At 47.4% G+C, this 22737-nt stretch overlaps 3 protein-coding genes across 3 annotated transcripts in view; 1 reads left to right on the top strand and 2 right to left on the bottom strand.

Annotated features, from left to right (window-relative positions):
• The first annotated feature begins 2037 nt into the window (after positions 1 to 2037).
• On the top strand, positions 2038 to 6358 carry LOC141941587 (toll-like receptor 2). The gene is made up of 2 exons (XM_074864558.1): positions 2038 to 2093; positions 3677 to 6358. Exon 2 carries the CDS (start codon positions 3678 to 3680, stop codon positions 6288 to 6290), a length of 2613 nt encoding a protein of 870 aa, XP_074720659.1. The 5' UTR covers positions 2038 to 2093; position 3677; the 3' UTR covers positions 6291 to 6358.
• A 2854-nt stretch (positions 6359 to 9212) lies between these two features.
• GPR75 (G protein-coupled receptor 75) lies at positions 9213 to 12591 on the bottom strand. Its single transcript, XM_074864555.1, has one exon. The coding sequence runs from the start codon at positions 12556 to 12558 to the stop codon at positions 10975 to 10977; it is 1584 nt and encodes a 527-aa protein (XP_074720656.1). The 5' UTR covers positions 12559 to 12591; the 3' UTR covers positions 9213 to 10974.
• A 6772-nt stretch (positions 12592 to 19363) lies between these two features.
• PSME4 (proteasome activator subunit 4) overlaps positions 19364 to 22737 on the bottom strand; it is a 68967-nt gene continuing 65593 nt past the window's right edge. The window contains exons 46-47 of the mRNA XM_074864556.1: positions 21636 to 21774; positions 19364 to 20966 (exon numbers count right to left, since the gene is read on the bottom strand). Coding sequence (XP_074720657.1) covers positions 21640 to 21774 — 135 coding nt within the window. The 3' untranslated portion in view covers positions 19364 to 20966; positions 21636 to 21639. The remainder of the gene's footprint in view (positions 20967 to 21635; positions 21775 to 22737) is intronic.

The following is a 22737-nucleotide window of genomic DNA, read 5'->3' as shown; positions in this document are numbered from 1 at the left end:
GTAGAAGTCATGTCACTGTTGCTATGTCTTTACTTGCGTTTCCCCTCAAAGACACTGTTCAATATTGCAGCCCTTAGACTTCAGACAATAGGGATTCATTCTAGAGCTCATATTTATTTGTCATTTCAAGTCGCACATTATTAATTAGCTGCCAGACTGGATTAAAAAGCAGAGATAATATTTGTGTAAGACATCTGCACAGCTGACAGACACGGCTGAGCGGAGTCAGTGGCTCAATGTGCAAGGCGAGACAGCCCCTGGGAAGTTTCACTTAGCTGAAGGGGTGAAATAAAACGATCAGTCTTGGCAATATTTTCTCAAATGGTGGAGAAATGAGGGGTATTATTCCCTCTCCCTGTGCGGAGGCAGACGAGTTCATTTCCTGGTCATAAATATCTTCTTTTGTATAGGTATAAGATAGGAGTTACAGCTTTTATCCAGCACCCAAATCTAAGCCCACCTTAATCAGAGAAGCTCCTCTGAGGTCTGGTCTCCTGGAGGCTGGTGCTTATCTCTCCAGATTTGAGCACGTCTTGCACAGGTCCAGCTCTCCTCCCTTAAATTACATTTCCAGCACAAATAAATATCCCCTGCAGAGAGACAGTGAACAAGTGGAAGACGACCTGTTTTAGCAATGAAATCTCTTTACTGAGTCCTTGTGGGGAACCACAACCCTGCCTCGACTCTGCTCTCAGCCACACTGTGCTTACTTTCCCTACTCACTCACCCAGACCTTTCTCACGTGCCTCTCCTCCTCCACAGTCCCCCAAATAAGAGGTTGCCTTCAAAAATTAAAAAAAAAAAAGGGGGGGGGGGAAATGAATACACAGAACATATGCTGCATGAAAACTAATGTTAGAATAACGCAGCACAGCGTGTTGGTAGAATAACCATTTTGGTACTAAAAAATATTCTTTTTGCACGTTGTCACCTCCAACCCTGATTTACTCTCCGGGCCAGCAGAAGAGGCGCAGTTTGATGGGCCCTGTGCTAGAACGCAGCTGCTGCGTCTTCCTGAAGAGGAAACTACAGACATCATTTCAAGAGCAGCACAGCTGTATTTACATGAAGGAAGCAAGACTCATCGGGCAGAAAGGGCTGTCTACAGGGGGTCACCCCAAGTGGAAAGCAGGAGCAAGAATCTTTCCTGACATGTCCAAAACACTCTTCATTTCCTGTCTCTTCTACTACAGCAAGTCAGGATCTGTCTGAAGAACAGATGACTGCGGGGCCATTCCCAGCACCTGCCAGGGAAGAAAAGTGCCCAGTCAGACTAGAAATGGAGCACAAACAACCTTGGGGTTTTCCAGCCCCTCCGGACTGGACAGGGCAGCCTCTGGGCTACCGCAAGAGTTTCCAGTCACCGGCAGTTACAAAAGAGTGGAAAAAAAAAATCAACAGCGGAAAAAGCGGCGCAGATGACAGAGCTCTACACCTTGTGCAATCCGCTGAACCCCGCCTTGTCGGCATCCCGAATCAAACCACCTGTAAACAAAGGGTGCATCTTGCAAAGCAGCACTACAAACACTGAGCAAATCTCTTGTTATTTGTTTTCCCCCGAGTTCAATCGCACAAAAGGTCCGAGGGCTCACGCCGCAGGAGCGCTGCTGCACCCCAGCCCTCGTGTGCACACACAAGAGAGTCCGATCCGAAACCTCCCCGGCGTAGGAAACACCCCCGGGAAGCCCATGGCGGGAGTCCATCGGTTTTATAACGCTGTGGTCACACTTGGTGCTTCCAGAGCCTCGCTGTGCTGCTCAGGCAGGAGCGCAGGCAGCCGGCGCCGCGGGCCAACACCCCCCGCAGCGTCTCAGGGTTACAACGAGCAACTTCCACTCTCGATTTTCTGCTCAGCAAGAGGCGCCAGCGCGATGGGGAAATCCTCACGGATCGCACTGGGCAGAAGCATCTCTGGCTGCAGCCGCCTCCGCCAGGCGCCCCGAGGGGAGCAGGGCTGCGAGATGCCGCCTGTCCCGGCGGGGCTGGGCTGGTCCCGGTGGTGTCCCGGCCCCCCCCCCGCTCCCTCCCGCTGCTATAAAAGGCAGCAGCGGCGGCGGCAGGTACCAGCGGGGGAGCAGCACCCAGGAGAGCAGGTAAAGCGGGGCACGAGGGACGGGGAGGGGGGGGTCACTGCAGGGAGCTGTTAGCTGTCTTCCAGCCTCAAATCTGCAATGCTTTTAACAGGGCAACGGAGCTGGTGCAGGGTCTGGAGCACAGGTCTGATGGGGAGCGGCTGAGGGAACTGGGGGGGTTTAGTCTGGAGAAGAGGAGGCTGAGGGGAGACCTCATGGCCCTCTACAACTCCCTGAAAGGAGGGTGCAGAGAGGGGGGATGAGCCTCTTTAACCAAGTAACAAGTGACAGGACAAGAGGGAATGGCCTCAAGCTGTGCCAGGGCAGGGTCAGACTGGCTCTTAGGAAGTATTTCTTTGCAGAAGGGGTTGTTGGGCATTGGAATGGGCTGCCCAGGGAGGTGGTGGAGTCCCCATCCCTGGAGGGGTTGAAGAGTCGGGTCGACATAGCGCTGAGGGATGTGGTGGAGTTGAGAACTGTCAATGTTAGGTTAATGGTTGGACTAGATGATCTTCAAGGTCCTTTCCAACCTAGATGATTCTGTGATTCTGTGATGCCCAGAGGGGCTTGCTTACCCCTGGGGGCTTGGGCTTCTGGCTGCAGGGTATTCCTGCTCGGTGCGAGGCGTGAGGGCAGGATGCAGGGTGGTCTGGTGGGGTTCTGCTGGAGCAGAGGGGCCAGGGCACAGAGCCGGGACGTCCTTGGGGTCCCTTCTCTTGATGGTCCACATCTGGCGGGCAGCACAGGGGACTCTGGTAACACCAGATGCACACCTGAAGGTAATGAAGACAAGACATGGGTCAGGGGTGTCAGGAAAGTAGTAACAGAGAGACCTGGGGGCAGGAGAGGAAGCGGGCAGTGATGCTACCAGGCAAAGGGAAGCCTCCAAAGATGAACGATGCCCGGGCAGTGACCTCTCCTGGTACAGGCTGCCTCATACAAGCCCCTGATATCCTACTTCAAAGCAAACTCACTCTTTTCCTTGCTCAGATAGGTAAGGCTAAATAAATGGTCACTGGTCAATTCTTAGCAGAGAGCAAACCACCAAGGGGGTGGGATCACAAGAAGATACGTGGTCACACAGTTACATGGAGCTGCCTGCCACGTTACTCTTGAACTCGCTATTGCAGTGGCTGAACAGGTTTTGGATGGGTCAGACTCACCTGTTGCTGTGACCCAGGATGAAAGATGTAAAAGCTGAGTCCCAGGCAGCGGCTATCAGATTACGCAATGGAGAAATGCTATTGTGAAGGCTGCACACTACTTGCCTGGGGGGATGGAGGGGGGGGAAGCAATTTAAAAAAAAAAAAAAAAAAACCACCAGAACAAAACAAAACAGAAAAAACATCATTCAGACTTTATCTACAATGATCTGAAATGAATAACACTCTCCTTCCAATCTTTCTCCAACACCACCTTTTCGCATTGCATTTTTGAAAATAATAATGAAGATGTATTTTTTTATGTAGACAAAAAGGGATTAATACATACAACTAATGAAACAATTTCTGTACTTGCCAGTAAATCAGGATGGCGGGTTTTTTAAGGGTATTCATTAACATAGAGCCTATTATAATGATGGATTTCACATTTCTTTTCTCCAGGATGAGGATCCTTGTTGGAAGCTTTCATTTCTACCTCATTTCTTTCTTACTCAGCAGAGCAAATGGATTCCTAACTCTGAGAACTCCAGCCTATGTCTTCCCATTTTATAACTACTCCTATTTAAACCTCTCTTCTCTATCAGAAGCACAAGCTCCAAAAACAGCAAGAGCTCTCAATTTCTCACATAACATAATTGAAAAAATAACCAGGAGAGATTTGGAAGGTTTTGATGTGCTGGAAGTTTTAGACCTTTCCTACAATCAGATTAAGGACATTGAACCTGGTGCGTTTGAGAGCCTGCTCAGCCTTATTTCTGTGAATTTATCCTTTAATGATAAGAAACTTCTTGTATCAGGTCTTCCACCCCACCTGAAGCTCTTACCCAGTAGTAAAGCCTCGGGGTCTTTGCAGCTTTATAAGTATTTTGAGAAATCCTCAGAGGCTGCTCTGGAGTCTTCTGCATCCGCCGAGGAGCCGCCACGTTCGGGAGGTCCGTCTGTCCTGCAAAATGTGAATTCGAGGCTCAGACGAAGTACTGGGAATCTTCTTCCAAGAGCAGAGAAAAACGTAACTGTGTCTCCAACAGCCACATCGGGGCCTGATTTCTGCACAGCACCAATAAACGGGGTACTCAACCTGTCACACAGCAAACTCTCTGAGGAAGAGCTGACGTTAAAACTGGATCCGGATCTCTGCCAAGTTCAGCTGGACAGTACTTTGGAGCTTGACATTAGTCACAGTGACCTGGAAATGGATCTTCTGTCCCTGTTCATCCTGTTTTTGCCAATGAAAAACGTGCAGTCTATCGATGCCAGTTACAACAAATTAACAATTAACATTCTAGATGTTGAGGCGATCTGTAAGTTCCCATTCAGCAAGCTTTGGTTTTTAAATATTAGCAACAATCCCATAAACAGCTTGGACACGCTGTGTCTCCCTTCAACCATCAAGGTAATCGATTTGTCCTTCACCAACGTAAGTCAAATACCCCCAAATTTTGCTAAAAAAATGTTTAACTTAGAACACATGTACGTTCAAGGAAATCACTTCATATACACTGTACGCCCAGATGCAGTTCCCACGGTTCCCCCTGGAACTGTACGTATTAATGCCATTTCACTGGTCAGAAACCAGGCTGGGACACCCATCGAAAGCCTTCCCAAGAGAGTGAAATACCTGAAAATGTCCAACTGCTCTATTGTAGAACTGCCAGAGTGGTTTGTTGGCACAATGGAAGAATTAATATTTTTGGATCTCAGCAGCAACTGGATTTCTGTGCTTCCTGACTTACCTACCTCCCTGCAGCATCTCGACATAAGCAACAGCGATATTAAAATAATACCCCCTAGCTTTAAATCTCTCTCCAACTTAACCATATTTAATATTCAAAATAATAAAATTACGGCTATGCATCCTGAGTATTTCCCATCGACTTTAACGAAATGTGATATTAGCAAAAATAAGTTGAACATGTTGTTGTTAACTGATGCCCCGGGGAAACTCAAGTATCTTAATGTTTCTGGAAACCTCATCACCAGACTGGAACCTGGCAGCCACCTTTCTGCGCTCGCTACCCTGGACAGCAGTCACAACCTCATTTCAGAACTCCCTGACCACTTTGGGAAATCTCTTCCAATGCTGAAATATTTTAATTTGTCAGGGAATAAGATCTCCTTCCTACAGCGTGGCTCGCTCCCAGCTTCTCTGGTTGAGTTAGACATCAGTGACAACGCCATTACTACCATAGTGGAGGACACTTTTGGCCAGTTAACGAGTTTGAATGTTTTGAGCGCTCAAGGCAAACACTTTTTTTGTAACTGTGACTTGTACTGGTTCACAAATGTCTATATCCACAACCCACGTGTGCAGATAATCGGCAAAGAAAACCTCAGGTGCAGCTTCCCGCCAGACAGAAGGGGCTCGCTGGTGGGGAGCAGCAACCTGACACTTCTGCGCTGCTCCCTGGGCATCCAGATGGCCATCACCGCCTGCGCGGCCATCCTGGTGGTTCTGACCTTCACAGGCTTATGCTGGCGGTTCGACGGGCTGTGGTACGTGAGGATGGGTTGGTACTGGTGCATGGCGAAGAGGAAGCAGTACGAGAAGAGGCCAGAAAACAAGCCCTTCGATGCCTTCATTTCATACAGCGAACAAGATGCCAACTGGACGAAAGAGAATCTACTGAGAAAACTGGAAACCGATGGATTCAAGATATGTTACCACGAGAGGGATTTCAAACCGGGGCATCCCATACTTGGTAACATTTTTTACTGCATAGAGAACAGCCATAAAGTCCTTTTTGTTCTCTCTCCCAGCTTTGTAAACAGCTGCTGGTGTCAGTATGAACTGTATTTTGCAGAACACCGGGTCCTGAACGAAAATCAGGATTCCCTCATCATGATTGTGCTGGAAGATCTCCCACCCAACAGCGTGCCGCAGAAGTTCAGCAAGCTCAGGAAACTGCTGAAAAGGAAAACCTACTTGAAGTGGAGCCCTGAGGAACACAAGCAGAAAATGTTCTGGCACCAGCTAGCAGCTGTCTTAAAAACCACCAACGAACCACTTGTGAGAGCAGAGAATGGACCCGCTCAGGAGGTGTATGAGATGGAATGAGGCACAAGAACGTGTAAAGGTTGCGCCGGGGAAGTCTGTGGTCAAATAAAATTTCTGTGTTTACCTCCTGCCACGGCTGCTGTGTTGCGATGGGGGGTTGTCACGGATCGGTCCCGGGAGAGGTCACTAGCAGGTCTGTAGCATTATTCCGTCTGATAAAAGAATCCATCACCCAAAGAGCTGAGGCCCGAGCACTGATCAGCAGCCTTTTCGTCCTGGGTGCTTGATTTTCTTCAGCCCTTTCCAGTATTTCTTAAAATGCTGTAGATGTCACCTGAAAGGAAGAACAGCTCGAGTCACACTGCATGTCCTCACTGGTTTTTGAGATTATTGCAGTGAAAAGTGCTATCACTCACAGGTGAAGCTGTAGTTCCGATTCTCAGTTCTAGTACAGCTTAAGGTGGGGACACACGCTGTGTACGTGTAAGAAAAATGAAACCATGATGGTACGCAGGTAACAGCTTCCTTCTGTGGTTTAAAAGATTAAAGATTTACTCAATGTAGCCATCTGAGAGATGCAATTGCAAATCCAGGCTGCTACATCATTTTGTTTAAGTAAGTGGTGGAAGAGATCAGACTTTAAAATCTTTTATAATTACAAATTAACATATACAACCCAACAATCAAAGAAGAGCCAGCTGAGCATGTCAGTCTCTACTGTTAAATAACTGCTGTGCGCTTTACTTAAACACTGTTATTATAGATCTCTGAAGAGGAAGCGAGGAAGTTCTGTATATTATTATTTAGACTTAGGAAAGTGCCACCTGACACCATCACCCTGACCCATTTCCAAATGAATTCAGTGCTGCCTCTGCATAGCCCTTGTCATCGCCTAGTGCCACTTAATGATTTTATTAATTGTATTTGAAAAAGTAAAAAAAATTCAGCAGATCTAATTTTGACCTTCAAGAAAAATCAACAGACTGTGACGGAAGATAAATCCCAGGTGAGTACAAATCATTTAGTGTAGCACAATGCAGATTTGCTCCTAAGATGAGCAAACCCAAGCGACTTAGCAGCAGATCACCCAGCCCCGGGCACGCAGAGCGTCTGCGTACAACCTATGGGACAGCACGTTTGAAGCCTGTACTCTGAAAATGAATTAACTCTGCTGTGACAGGACAACACTAACACCTATTTGATAGCAGAAGGGCAAACATGAAACAAACATAAGGAGGTATCAGCAAATACACCCCTTCTGCAATGTATTTGAAAGGGAGAGCTCCAGCTGGAGCAGCACATGGTTTTGACCCTCCCTGTGCTGCTTCCCAGTGAAAAGGCAAAACCCCACCCTGCAGCACGCAGCACCTTTGAGCCTTGGAACCAAGGTTCAGGGACAGGCTCTGTAATGAGTGAGAGCGTTTTTCTAACAGCGAACATAAACCCATTCCAAAGAGGAATTGTCAACGACCTGTTGTCAGCATTTATTAGGACATAACAAATGACATTTTTCAGTCAATTTGCCGGTACTGATGAACCTTCAGGGTACCGAACCCGCAAGGCGCAGTGCTTGAAGTCGACAATAATCAGCGAGCTATTCAAGTCCAAGCAATCAGCATCAGTTGTAGCGCAGGACAGAACCGGTGCTCACAAACCCCAGAAGCACTTTGAAATTGCCTTTGTCCCCCGGTGCCGACTCTCCAGTTCTACACCGGTGCAAATGAAGAGGAGCAGAGCAGGACTTGCCCTCCTCTACCACCTCCATGCACGGAGAGGTCTCTGTACTGTGCGCACACCCACCGTTCCCCGACCAGCCTGAGGAGTCGCGTCTGCTGACTGCTGTGAAAACAGAATTATTTTCCTGTTCTCTAACTGGCCGGCTGCCTGCCAGCCCGCTGAGTGGTGACAGGGAGCTGGGGCATTGCTCCTGGTCTGCGCAGCACCAGCACAATTGCTTGCCAGCGCTCACCAGCGGGACCATTGCTGTAATCCTCCACCCACCTGCGGCACCAGTGCAAACACACCCCTCTTAAATACTTTACAAAAAAAATGTAAGACACCCCATTCAAAACAGACTGAAGGCAAACCTAAAAACCTCCACAGGACTGCACCGTAACCCCTGCAAGAGGGTTTTGTTATTGTAATCCATTACCCTGCCTGCCTTCTGCTCCCACCGTGAACACCTCGCCTCGTCTCTGCCTCGCTGCCTCCTGGAAGAAGGGGAAGAGGTAACGGTGCGGGTGAGCACAGCCCTCGGCCTTCTGAGTCCCTTCACTGGTTATCCCTGTGCTGCAGCTGGAGGGGTACTGAGGATTACACAGGAGAGAATTTTCACAGCTTTCCTAACAAGTGATAAACCACCTACCTAAGCCATGCATACCATAAAATACCACAAGATGGCACAAGATCATTAGGCACTGATCCTTCTCAACTATCAGCTGTCCAGTTCTCGCATCCTGCCCTCCCCAGCTTGCTGAAGCCTCACCACTAAGGCAGGTCAGCTCTACGACTTCAAAAAAAACGTGTAACACCTTACAGAAATCTCTCTAATCTCTAGTCTGAGAAATTCTGAGGCGGTGCCCAACTGTTGAACACTCTTTAGCAGCTTTTTGAGATCGTGTAGATATTGTTTAAAACTATTTGGGATTCACAGATTTTAGGTTTTATAGATAAAGGATAAAAAATACAACACTACAGGCCACCAGCTGAAAAGTCAACTTTTATGACCACAAAGTAAGAGCTATGACTTAAAAAGACTATAGATTATAAAATCTTTCAAATATTTTTCTTCCTGTAGAGAACCAGAATTCACTCGTTAGTGAGATCAGCCCCAAGTCATTCATCAGCTGGTTTTCCAACAAGCTTCTTGATGCTTTCTTTGAGGCCGCCCCTTATTTTGCCAGATACCCTGGTCAATCCCTCCAAATTAGTATGCTTTGTACTGAAGAGAAATGCAAAGACAGAAAACACAAACAAGACAGATCTTTTAGTCATCTTTTATAGTTACTTTAGAAAGAACCATGTCATTTGTTTGTAGCGAAAAATATCTGGGCAGAGAGAAAAGACTTATGGAAATAACTTCAATTTTACATTTGTATTAGAAAGTTGTTCACATCCATTTTATTGCAAGAAAGCTGTCTTGAATTATTCAAAATTAATTAAAATTCAGAGTGTTAAACAATGAACAGTGTTCATAATGTAGTAGTCTTCCAGGAAAATCTTGAAAATAGTTTAGTTAACAAATAGCCTAAACACACAACCCCTCACACACGGCAGTGATGTGAATGTCTTTTGTTTCCAAAATAACAAATCATCCTCCCATGACTGTCATTTTGCTCAAGATATGGTGTTTTCCCATAATGAGGAGCAGAAGTCTGTGGCACAATTATTTCAGAAATACTATGGCTGTCGAAAGTCAAAGGGTGATTGCTGGTTTTGAGAAGATCTGGCCAGTTAAAGCGATAATTGTCAGGAGTTCAAATGCCTCTGAATCATTCCATTTCATCAGGATTTCCCACAACATGTGACACGATGTCAATGGTAGGATTTATAAAAAAATATTTAACTTCTGAGCAAAAATATTTAACTTCTGTTATTTGCTCACTGTGTAGACCAACAGATAAAGTTTGTCAGTCGATTATTAATCCTTAAATCAAGCTGATGTTGGACTTAAGAGAACCTCAAAAACTCAGAATCATCTTGTTATGTGGCCATTCTGTTTTTAAAAATGTTAATAGCGGTCAGTTCTACCTGTCAGGAATACCACAACCAAATCCCAGTAATTCCTGCTTTTATACAAAGTCATAGACAAAAAAGCAACCAGCAACACTGCTCTTTGTGTAACAGTTTACGAATTAAAAAATTCCAGAGGTGACTGCATTACTAACAGAGTATCAGTACTGTAATATTGCAATATTCATCTTTAGCCTCAAGTAAAACTTATAATTGGGTATTGCACAGTTGTTTCTATCAGATGTAAAATACCGGTCCAAATAGATTATTTTGGGATACGTAGCGCCACTGATCCTTAAAATAAACGTAGAGTAGAAATTAAAATATATATTATTTCAGAGGTTTATTACACTGTAACACTTCCCCAGTGGCAACATAACACTGTTTGTAAGGTGCCTTGTCCTGCTTCAGGAAGCCGAGACTTAAATCCTAAATTTTAGCTGAAGTTCACAGAAATTTTACCATTTACCTCAGTGAAACCAGGATTTCATCCGCCGAACAGAAAGAACTTTTTAGTGACATTTGCTACAACAAAACACCACTGATTCTTTCAACCCTCTGCAACAGGAAGAATTCAAACTTAGGTATCACAATACCGAACATCCTCCCAGTTCTTCCTTCTTGAAAACTCAGCAAATATGCAATTTAACAGGTAATACTTCTGGCGCAACCTCAGGCTGTTCTCTGAGATCTTCTGCCTCCTGATGTACCCAATCTTGTAACACTTTTTTTTTTTTTCTTGTCCAACCATAAAATTTAGTAACAAAAACACCCTCATGTAACAACTTTAAATACAAACCTAACACACTGCCCTTTTTGACTGGCCGCAGAAACCCCAGATGTCATGAAGCAATATCCTCGTATTCACTTTAAACGCAAATAGTTGTCTATTAACAGTAGTGGCATTTTTCTTAATTAGCAGCAGTACAGCGATACCATATCGTTTAGAACCATCATGAACAGAAGCACAGAAGGGGACCCCCGCTCAGGCCCATCAGGACCCTTTCTGAAGTTACACCGAGGGCACTGGTATCTGCTTCGTCGATGCGCTGTCGTGGTCTTGCCCCAAGTCGTTGGTGGTGTGATAGTGCATGGCAATGTAGGACTTGGTGAACCCGAACGTCGAGTTCACGGGCTGTAAGCTGTTGGGGGTGCTCACTTCCTGGGAGGGGCTGCTGTTATAGATACTGTAATAGGGCTCAATTCGGGTGTTCATGGGGGTGGAGCTGCTCTGTGCATAGTGCTGGTGCCCCACAGAAGCCTTGGGACTCAGCACGCTGTCCCTGGACTGACTGGGACCACAGGCTTGGTCCACGAGCTTCTTCTGAGGTTTTGGAGACAGCATGTATGCTGAATTGGTCTCGTGGTGGGACGACTTGTTCCTGTTGACTTCCAGGCTGCCTTTGCCCATGGCCCGAAGCCTCGTCTTCTGCTTGCAGCAGAAAAAGACAAGGGCTGTATACTGCAGGCACCACAGGACTCGCCTCCGAAGTCCGGCACTGTTACGGGAATATATAAAAGGATTTAATCCGGATTTGAAAAAAATGAGGGTAAATCCACACAGCTCAAACTGGTAGAGAACAAAACCACCGCTGCTGGACAGCACGTCCTGCACCAAAGAGATGCCCAGAGGCAGGCAGCAGACCAAGACAGAGAGCACGATGACGACGCACGTCACCACCGCCCGGGAGTCCTTGGCCGCCGAGAGGTTGACGGCCGACACCAGCTGGAGCCCAAGGGGGCTGCCGCAGCCGCGCGGCTGGACGTGCTGCGGCTTGCTGTGGCTCTGGTTCCGGTACAAGGCGGGCACGGCACTTGGCACGGCCTCGCCGGGCCCCGCGAAGGGCTGCGGCCTGCAGGTGCCCGCGGGCGGGCGTTTCCTCACCTGGGCGTTCCTCCGCAGCGCCTGGGCGATCATCACGTAGGAGACAGACACCACGGCCACGCAGCAGATGAAGTCGGTGACGTAGAGGTAGAGGATGATCTTGCCCTGGCCACTGGCGAAGCTGGCCATGGGCAGGCAGAGGCGGGAGCTGTGGGCTCGCAGGGTGGCCAGGGTGGCCAGCGTGAAGCTGGTGGCCCAGAGCAGCAGGGTGAGGAGCAGGGTGCAGGGGAAGGAGGCGGCGCGGTGCGGCTGCTTGCCCAGCACCATGCGCAGGCGGTGCAGGGCAATGACCGCCACCGTCTTGAGAGACATGATGATGAAGCCGGAGCTGGTGAGGTGGAAGGTGAAGCAGAAAGCACCCGGAACGCCTCGGGCCGAGTCGAAGAAGAGGACGAAGGCGAACATGGGGGCGGCCACCCCGCAGATGAAGAGGTCGCAAAAGGAGAGGTTGAGGATCATGAAGTCGAAGTTGGTCCTGAATTTCCTGAGGGCCGGGTCGAAGAAGGACAGGAGGACGATGAGGTTGCCGTAGGAGCCCAGGCAGAAGACGAGGGCCAGCAGCGAGGCGCAGGCCGCCAGGGTGGCGGCGTGGGCGCCCTCCCGCAGCTCCCCGGGGCCGCCGCCCGCGCTGCCGTTCCCGCCCAGCGGCAGCAGCGAGGCGCCGGGGGGCTCCTCCTCGCCCCCCGCCGGCAGCCGCCCCGACGCGTTCATCTCCGCCCGCCGCCTCCGCGCGGCTGCGGCCGAGGCGGGACCGAGGCGGGGGCTGCCCGCCCGCCCTGCCCGCTCGCCAGCCCGCCCTGCCCGCCCGCCGCGCGCACACGGCCGCGCCGCCGCCGCTCCCTCAGGGCTGCCCCCGACATGGCGCCGCCCGCCCCGCCATGGCGCCGCCGCGGCCCGGCCCGGCCCCTTCCCCGCAGGGGCTGGCGGGCGGCTGCAGCAGCGGGGCGGCCGCGCACAGGGCCCGGCCGCGGCACACACCGCCGCCCATGGCCGGGGGCAGCGGCGGGAGCGGGGGGGCGGGCGGGGAGGGGTCCTGCAGCACGAGGGGAGGGAACCCCCGGGCTCCACGACCGGCCCCGGCACAGCGGCGGCACCAACGGCTCCTCGGCGGGCTCGGCGCTGCCGCAACGGCCACTGCAGTTCGGGGCGGCTGCTGCGCATCCACAGAGTCAATCCGGCTGGAAAAGCCCCTCGGGATCGTCGAGTCCAACCCTCAGCCCGACTCTACAAAGTTCTCCCCTACCCCACATCCCCCCACAGCTCATCCAAACGACCCTTACACACACCCAGGGATGGGGACTCCACCCCCTCCCTGGGCAGCCTATTCCACTCTCTGACCACTCTTTCTGGGAAATTTTTTTCCTCATGTCCAGTCTCAACCTCCCCTGTTGCAGTTTAAAGCCGCTCCCTCTCGTTCTGTCACTAATTCCCTGGGAGAAGAGACCAGCACCAACCTCTCCACAACGTCCTTTCAGGGAGCTGTAGAGAGTGATGAGGTCTCCCCTCACCTTCTCCTCACACTGAACAGCCCCAGCTCCTTCAATCGCTCCTCACAGGATTTATTCTCCAAGCCCTTCCCCAGCCTCGTTGCCCTCCTCTGCCCTCGCTCCAGCCCCTCGAGATCTCTCTCATGCTGAGGTGCCCACAGGAGGTTTCCACCACCTCTCTCCCCATCACTGTCCCCAATGCTGCCCCGGCCGGCCGAGGCGCACCCTGATGACCCTCCCTCCGCCATGGGACACCCCAGGCTGCAGCAGAGGAGCACCCTGAGGACCCTCCCTCCTCCATGGGACACCGCAGGCCGCAGCAGCTGGACAGCCCGGGCACTGCTGGGCACCAGGCAGGGACACACGCGACCCTCGCCCCACCACCTTCGCGAAGCGCAGGAGTCAGATGGGACCGGGCAGAGCAGGTACCTGCTACAAGCCATGGCACAGCCCTGCCCGGACCACGGCCCCAAGGCACCAGCTGGGTGCTCAAGGCCTTTACATTCCCCTATGTTGACTTAACACCAACAAAACACCCGCCCCAAACCAAAGCATGTTGCTCACCCAGATTTAAGGCAGAGGTTTGCACACTGTGGCTGTCCCTGCCCGCACTCTGGCATTGCCTTCCCTGGGCAAACTGCGAGGGAGCGAAGCCCTTGTTGTTTGCTTCTCTGTGCCCAGGTGCACAGGACATAAGGTGAAAGACCTTCTATATGCCAGGGAAGGAGTAAACATTATTGATCCATTTACTGCCAACTCCTATCACCAATGGAGTAATTGTCCTTCTGCAATACACAGGCTCCATGACGAGGAAAGGCTCAGCGCACGTCCTCTGAGCCAGCACAGGCTGTCACAGGCAGCACAACCAAGGCACCTCCATGTCAGGCACTGGAAATGCAGCTGGAAGAGACAAAAGTCCAGCCAGACAAGGCACAGAAGTGCTATGAAAACACAGCAGACCCAGTATTTCTTACACATCTGCACTTTTCTTACACTGTACATTTCTACAAATACCCATTATATACTAATTTGCATATTGTCTTAATACTCTTCCCCTAGCCCCAGCAATCACGCAGAACCATCAAGGCAGTGACAAGAATGCTCAGCTGACATCTGAAAGTACTATCTGCTCAGTTTATTTTTCAATGCCTTTCTTTCTAAAACTAAGAATAATTTTTTTAGTAAACCTCTGACTCCCCCCCCAGCAGCATGGCCTATGAACCTTGCCTGCAGGGTTGTTATCGGGGTGCGTGGCAGGGGAATGCAGGCTGCAACAGCGCTGCGCAGCCTGGGCACCCAGGCCAGGGGCCTCCTGCCTTGGTTTTGTTCTTAAACTACTTCCAAACAGCAGGAGGAAAAAGGTCCAAAACCAAAAATACAATGTCCATGTTTTCCTGTGGCTTTAAGTTATGTTCTCCCTCAGCTGGGCTATCACTTTTATTTACACTGTTACTTATATTTTTGTTCTCCGGTCATGAGTAATCTGAATTCTGTGGGTGAATCCTGGCCCTAGTGAGTTGTTTTTTCATTGACAAGCTGGGATCTCCCTCCTTCAATTTTCTTATTTATAAACATCAGAGTGCAGTGAACTGCATGATTAAACAAGACTGACAAAACATCAGCCTAATGCAAGATAGATTTACTTCAAAGTGATTAATGCTGAGGAAACAACGATTGTTCTCTTCACATGAAAATAATGCACACCCAACATGCAGGTTCTTTCGGAGCAGGTAATGCACCGCACTTCAGTTGTAAGCAAGACTGTGTAAAAACGGGCCTTAGTTTCAGACTAGGTCTGATGCCCAAGTCCACACTAGACTATGACAACTTCTGTGCTGTCACTTCCCAAAAACATCGGAGTAGTAACACATTGTGCAAAACAAGAGTCCTCCAAGTGGTAGGAAGGTCTAGGTAATTCCAGGAGGTATTTGGCCAAATGTTCAGCCTTGGATGAGCACAGTTAAGACTTTTTAATACCCTGTTACTAGATTAGCAGGTAGAAGCACACAAGTAAGGCTGCACATGCCTAATGGGATTGTTTTTAGCAAACCCGTGGGGTTTAAAGGAGTTAGCAAGACAAACTCTGATCTCTTAGGTGGTTTTGAAACCCCTACCTGAGATGCTGAGAAATGGATTTAGGAGTCAAAACTCTAAGACTTGGGCCTTACCGAGGTAGCTATTTGAGAACTAGTTACGTGCTCAACAGCAAAAGAAAAGTCTGCATTTTTCTCTTGGTAACAGGTTTAGATTGTCACTCGTTTCATTAAAGCAGTGTTTAGCAGGACCATGAGGAGCAAGGGTGGTTTTTGGGTTTTGCTAAAGATGTTTTACCCCTCTCTAGCCATTAACTGTAGCTTGAAATGAATGAAAAGGTGTTCTCCTTGTTACCGCCTGCGAGCCTCACCAACATTTCAGCAGAGAAGCACAAGGTGCAGGGCGCTTGGGCGCTGCCCGTGGAGGGAGGCTGGGACAGCCGCAGGCGTTAGCAGAGAGCCTGCGAACGCTGCAGGAGGTGGCCAGAGCAGGAGGTCACTGGCTGGTTTGTACTCGGGGAGCCAGGGCATGAGACGAGGCAAGTAAGATCTGCATGGGAGCAGGAACACTGTGCACCCCCTCGGGCACAGCGGGGCCTCTCCCGGGCCTGCCCCTTTGTGAAAGAAGTGCCAGAGCCTGGGGCAGGGGAGCAGAGCAGCAGCAGCAGCAGCATCTCTTTTGCGAGGCCGGAATCATAATTGCAACAACTTTTACAGCCCCTGGCACAAGGTACGAGGATATTAACTCCTTCTTTAGAGCGCATTTAAGCCTTTCCTTAAACTAATTCATTAGAAACCCCAACGCTCTCTAGTACTACCCAGCTCCTCAAACATTGTTTGGTCTTGGGAGTTCCTACTGCATAAGGAGAAATTGTGTTCCCAAGACCTTTTTTACAACACTGTCAAGTTTTGCAGGTATTTACAAGAAACTGAAAATTACTTTTAATTGTGGAAACCTGCCCCCATCTCAGCCTAAGAACAGTACCTTATGATTTTAACAACAGAGTTGTAGGGGAAAGACGCTGAAATAATACAAGGGGAAATTAACCCAGAGAAACAGAAATAAAAGCTTTTGTTTATTCTCTCCTGGCTTGCAACTGGTGCTCTTAACAGAATCCTTTCTGGGTGCCCTCACCTCAGCTTCTACCTAGTCTTACTGCTAATCTGACTACAATTACTGCTTCAACAGATTTCCTGGTTTTACTGCTGTTTTTGCTAAGTATGCCAACCAGAAATGATGGCACCTCCTATTGCCCAGCACGCCTCACTATTCCCCATGGAAGCGGGGGTCCAGCTCCATCTCTAGCAGCAAAATCTACTCTGGTTGTTCCTACAGAATGCCTGCAGCAGTGAGGGTGCTAAGAGCCCAAGCAGGGAAAGCAGGCTGAACTTCCACAAGCCTTTTGTGGAAAGAAGTTGTTGATTTGGAATTAGAGAAGGATCACGGCCAGCAAGGCTCCCTCTCCCTTTCACCCTCTGAAAAAGTCTGCCTTGTTAGAATAAAGCCAACTCCTCTAAGCACTGTGCTCTAATCCACCAGAAACCAAAGATAATTTTGCTCATTATCTTTGTAGGCAACAGCCTAAGCTTTTATCTGGGCCGAGCTAACTCCTTGATTCAAGGTTGCTTTACTAAACTCTTCTGCCCAGGCAGAGAACACTAACCTTCTTTTTACCTCCTTTCACCTCATGGCCTTTCCCTTCTAAATATGCCTTAATAGCTCTGAGAAGCACCTGTTGATTAAGAGAGAAAAAACCCTCCTTGTAAACCAACAATTTGCTTGTAATTTGTGTGCATTTCCTTAAACAGCTAGGCAATATTCTTCCTCTCACAGAGAGATTAATTTTCTTCTGTAACCAAACCACTAATTCACTGCAGCAGACCGTGAAACTACCACTGCCCTAGTGCCCTGGGTCCCTTGTTGGATACAACCACCACCAACAGCACAAAACCCTCTCCCTGGAGCGTGGTTACCTTCAGCGTGCAGACAACGTGGAAGTCTACATCAGGTTCAGGTGACATTCCCCCCTTCTTATCCGAAATTGCTTTCTCTGGAGCCTGTGCAGCCACATGACCACGTACAGCAACCGTTTTGTGATGGGAAAATCCACAGAAGTTGCCTTCCAGTTACTGCACGATGCCAGTGAGAACGTAAAACAGATTAGCTGGTAATTCACAGCAGGGTTAAAGTTAATATCTTGCAAGGACAACAGCCAACAACACTTCCTACTTGTAAGTTGTTGGGGTTTTTTTTCCCTTTTACGTTTTACCAGATTATTGTGTTTTCCACATCACAGATAACAAGGAAGCTGGAGCCTCTGCTGCAGGATCCCAGGAAGTCGAAGCTGTGGAAGAAAGTGCAGGACTGAACGGAGTGTGCGATGCTGGGGATGCCTGAAACTGGAAGACTGACAGGAGACATCCTCTGTGTGTACCAAGCACAGGACACCCAGCAGCCTCGGAAAGCAGTAAGAAGGATCAGAGGGCAGATACCCAGGCTTAAAAGCAACACAGTCATATCGTATCAGAAACCTCGTATCCTTTCCTCTTTTGTTTTTTGTAAAACCCACATACAGATCAGCTCAACTCGTTAGTAACACAGGCCACCGATGCTGACTCTGTGGTGCCACTCAAAAGCACAAGTTAGTCTTATTCGCCTACTTGATAATTTTCTTACACATTTTTATCAAAATAAGCATCATGGTTCTGCTGTGATTTCAGCGGGTTTTCACATCACAAATATACCCACTTGGTTATGGAAGTATGGGAGATCACTCCGTTCTTCACAGTCTAGCAAGACAGAGTATCAATATTGTCACTAAACAGTAAGTCACTGCAGCTGGAGGGGGGGGCAGGAACCAACCAGCAACAAATGAAATTGTGCCTTGGATCACTGCCATTGTTTGCTGCTTCCAACAGTGGTGGTCACTGAAATGATTTGTGCAGACTGACACAGGGTCAGTGAAGGCTATCAGGGCTACCAGACTGTCTCCAACATATTTTTCCACCTCCCTTACCGTTTAAGGGGAAAAATTCTCTCTTCTCACACTAGAAGCGTCTCCCTCTCCAGACTGAGGTATTGCAGGTGTTTCATCTCTAAGGGTTTAGGGAAGAGAAGGCCTAAGACAAAGTGATGGAAAGCTCAGAACGCATCGCATATGTATAAAGCTTGGGGAAAGAGAGGGAATAAAAGTAGCAATGGAGTTGTGGTATTTGATAAAGAACTGCAAATTATTCCTACATTCTCAGAATAGGAGAATAACGATCTTTCATCCACAAGAAGTCAATTAGCACAAGTGTGTTCACACTACTATAGGTATATTTTATGCTGTAGAACTGTACTTTGAAGAGATACTCATTTTCTGGGTGATCTGTTTGGATCAAGTCATGTATTGCTGATGTATAAACTGCTATTGTGAATTAATACCACCTACTCATTTGCCATCGTAGCTCTGGTGACAGAACGATTCTCTAGAGAGCACTGGATCCTCAACACTGCAACCAATTCCCGCTACACTTTGGCTGTAGATATGTAAGAAAAGAAACTCCCAACAGCAGCAAAAAGCAGCAGAGCTGGATCCTATAGTCAGCTGCCCTCAGTGTAGGCAACACAGCACACAGTATCCGCCACATCAGTTAACCCGCCAACACCAACTTTAAAGATGATTCTCTGCAGCAAAGACTTTCTATTCAAGTTTTCTTAATCCTATCAGCAAAACCTCATCCACTTCAAACTAGTTTCTCCAATTTTAAGTGTATTTCTCAGAAGTTAATAACTTCTTTGGCAAGCCTCACCAGGTACAAGATATTTTTAATGTAAATATAAAAAATAGTTTCCATTAAAACTAGATCTTTAATTAATCCTTAATGTCGCCTTAACTCACTGCCAAATTCCACAATAAACAGACGCCTCACAGCAAAAACTGAAAACCACAGTCAACAACCTTAGATTGTAGCCTCAAAATCCCACTTTAGAAGTGCAAGAAAATGCAGATGTTACAAACAGTCCATTTATTGGGTCTTAAACTACGTACACAATCGAAATCATAATTTTGGCACTACGCTATACAGTGGTTACATCTGTGTGCTGACACTCATTAAATACTGCACCAGGAACACTGCTGTGCTTTGAAGTTTGGAATGAGTCACACACTCAGCAGGTAGATCACTCGAAATGTATCAGTGCTCCCGGGGGGTTGCATGGAAGTTGAAACACACACCAGTTGATGAATTATTTCAGTGTACCTCACATTCTATGAACTTACCACACCAGAATATGTGATGTCAGCTTTTAGAGATGGCCACGAGTGTTGCATTAAAATCTGAATGAGACATAGTAATAATGAGATACAAGAAAACCAAAACAAAACCTCTGCCTTTCAGACATGAAGAGATATTGTTAAAGAAAATAATTTAAAAAACTAATAATGGCATTTGATTTGATACAAAAGCCAGAACCACTACCATATTAACATCTAAGTATGAATCTTTACAAATTAATCTCACAATGGTGTTATGTAAAAGGTTGCAAACTGTACAATGTTTTGTCAATGCAATGCCTCTACAATTTATACAGTCCTTTACAACTATGTAACACATATTAAACATGTTGTTAAATAGCCAATAGATACCAGTCTCTGAACAAAGCTGCAGGCAAAAAAATACAGAGCTTCCACAATGTTCGAACAAGATACGCTTGCTCAAACAGTGACAATCTCTATGAGAATACGCTGTTGAAAATAGTCAGCCATTCCGTGCCTTTCCACACTGTGCATACACTTCATTCCGTGAATTCACCCATCACCTGATAGTCCAGCCTTCCATATCTGTGGGCTCTAACCACGTAGAAACACCCATTGTCTTTCACCCTTAACAATATGCAGATAATCAGATACTTATTCCACACACGGTCAACCTATCTATGGAGACCTGACCAGGCAGCAAGAGCTTTCACTCCCCATGTTTCATCCTGCCATCATCTATACTGCACAGAGAAGATCAGCTATTTACAATTTTGACAAGGAAGATACAAAAAGGCAATCCTGCCCTGAGGTGAACTGAATGATACAGAGCCCGTCACCTGATGGGCACTCAAATCCAAGTAGTGAAAAATAAACTCTGAGGAAGATAGGTTCCTGGTGGTGTATGCTGACTAGCTAAGAGGTTGCATCAACAGAATTGGAGAGCTTCACTGAGAATATTCTGGTTTGCAGCACTGTGGTTCTGCATATCTTTGATGCTGGAAAACAGCTGGGAAGCAAGGTCAGGAAGAGAGGATCAGAAATGTGCAGTGTAAGTCACCGTGTGCAGGAAAGCAGCAACAGGACTGATGTTAACGCAGGCCAAGGAGAAGGGTCTTGCCATCAGCTCACGGTCAGGCTCTGCAACCGCAGGGACAAGGAGACCGTGGGGCTGCCACAGCTGCTCCCTGGGGAGGGGAAATTCTGTTTTAATAGAACCAGGTCTTTATGTTTGTATTTAGAAGTGGTTTTGATTAGGCATCGGGATTTCCAATGCAAAGTTTTCTACATGATAAATTTCTTTGAGTTTCCTTTATTTCACAGAAAGGTTCCTACAGCCTCATCTTCCCATGAGAAACCTGGAAAGAAAGAAGAAAGAATTCAAAACAAGAACTCCAAACAAGATTACTGCCTCATGCTATTACCACAGAACAACATGAAAATATAAATTGAAACTTCTCTTGGAACACTGTCACAAAACATCACAAGACAATAGAGACCAGAACCTTGTAGCGTAACAAAGAGAAACTCCAGGAATGGATTCACTCTTTGGGGACATGCCTGTGTGAAGAGACCTGGTAGCAAAGCCATAATGTGAAGAGGAAACAGTTTGGAAGCAGCCACTCCCCATCGTGAAGTGTAGATGATACACTGGACTGGGTGGCAGGCTAAAGTCCTCAGAGCCATCAGAAGTACAAAGCAGCCAGTACCTTGCCTTTAGTGAAACTGCCAGGTTTTTAACAGGCAGCCAACTGGCAGGAAACGGAGAAAAGGAACATCAATATTCAAGAAAACAAGTGTAAGTGTCTTAGCAAAACAATAGCGTAATACAGGGACACACACAGAAAGATGGACAAGATTGAACCAAAATAAATCTGATCCCCAACAGACCACTGGAGCTGCAAGGGACTCGCATTTGGCTGTAGCCCTTTTCCCTGTTGTGAGGGATTCCTCCCTACACTCCACACTAGAGGAGATTTCCTAAGACAGATGTTTCGGTCAATTTATGTAAAAACAAATCATCTTACCTATCTATGCATAATAGCATGGTGAAACCAAGAGGTCAGTAAGCACTAGTAGCTGGTCATCCGTGAACTGCTGTTTATGCTCCTGCCAGTTGTCATGATGGGTCCTCCGGAAATTGGACAGCGTTTTTTTCACAGTCATCTGCATAGGAGACAACCAGTATTGATCTGCATCAGTCATGGTTTAAGCTCCGTCACAAAACCAACATCGAATACAACAGAAACAACTGCTGAGTAGAGCCAAGTGTTTGAGCAGGTGCCAAGGTTAGAAGGACCCTGGGGAATTCAGCCCAGTCCTCCAGTATTTTAATTTTTACAGTTCTGGTTAGTCTTCTGACCAGTGTCATGAGTCCAGCAGTCTTAGAAAAAGAAATCTTTGATCCACCATTTTGAGTCTGAAAAAATGAACAGATTCTCATACAGTGTAAGTGGAATGCTCTTCCCCTCCTCCTTGGGTTATTTCAAACCAATGGTCTGGGTCTCAAAACATGAGAAAGAGTTGACAAACCACATCAGGTGCACAGAAGAAAAAAGTCAGAGAAAAACTACCTTCTGTTATTAAAATAGTGAAGATTATTATTAAATTAAGAAAACTTCAGTTCCTCGATTCAGTGAAGCACACCATAGCAAAGTCTGTCACATCTAAGGAATTGTTCAGCCATAAGCTCAGCACCCCGGTTAAAACTGCCAAGGTCAACAAAACTGAATAGACAAGACAAAAATCTTCAGAGTTCTAAGTAACTTGTTTCTAGGGCTGCTTATAAAACCTTGTTTTAAAAATTTCAGAGTGATTTTTGTTTCAGGTTGATATTTTCTGGAATAGCATGCACAAAAGTGACGTTTTTCAATTTAAAAAAAAGACTATTTCCTCATTATAGATACAGTTCTTGCAGCTTTCAGTTCATGCTTTGAATTTGAAAGCAGGAACAGAACTACCACAGAAGTTGCTGAAAAGCAATCCACGACTTAAAATATATTTGGAACCATTTAATAAAAAGCAGCAGAAACTAAGTTTCTTAATAGGTTCCTTTTTTTTTCTAGGAAAGGGGAACTAAGAATGAGTCAGGCATATTTGATATGTGCTATATTGAATAGAAAAATGCTC

The sequence above is a fragment of the Strix uralensis genome, chromosome 3 (genome assembly GCF_047716275.1).
Source record: "Strix uralensis isolate ZFMK-TIS-50842 chromosome 3, bStrUra1, whole genome shotgun sequence".
NCBI classification, from domain to species: Eukaryota; Metazoa; Chordata; class Aves; order Strigiformes; family Strigidae; genus Strix; species Strix uralensis.
This window is presented reverse-complemented; position numbering and strand designations above follow the sequence as displayed.

Bases quoted from the DNA above. Each gene is read 5' to 3' on its own strand.
- LOC141941587 (XM_074864558.1), top strand. From the start codon at position 3,678: ATGAGGATCCTTGTTGGAAGCTTTCATTTCTACCTCATTTCTTTCTTA.
- GPR75 (XM_074864555.1), bottom strand. From the start codon at position 12,558: ATGAACGCGTCGGGGCGGCTGCCGGCGGGGGGCGAGGAGGAGCCCCCC.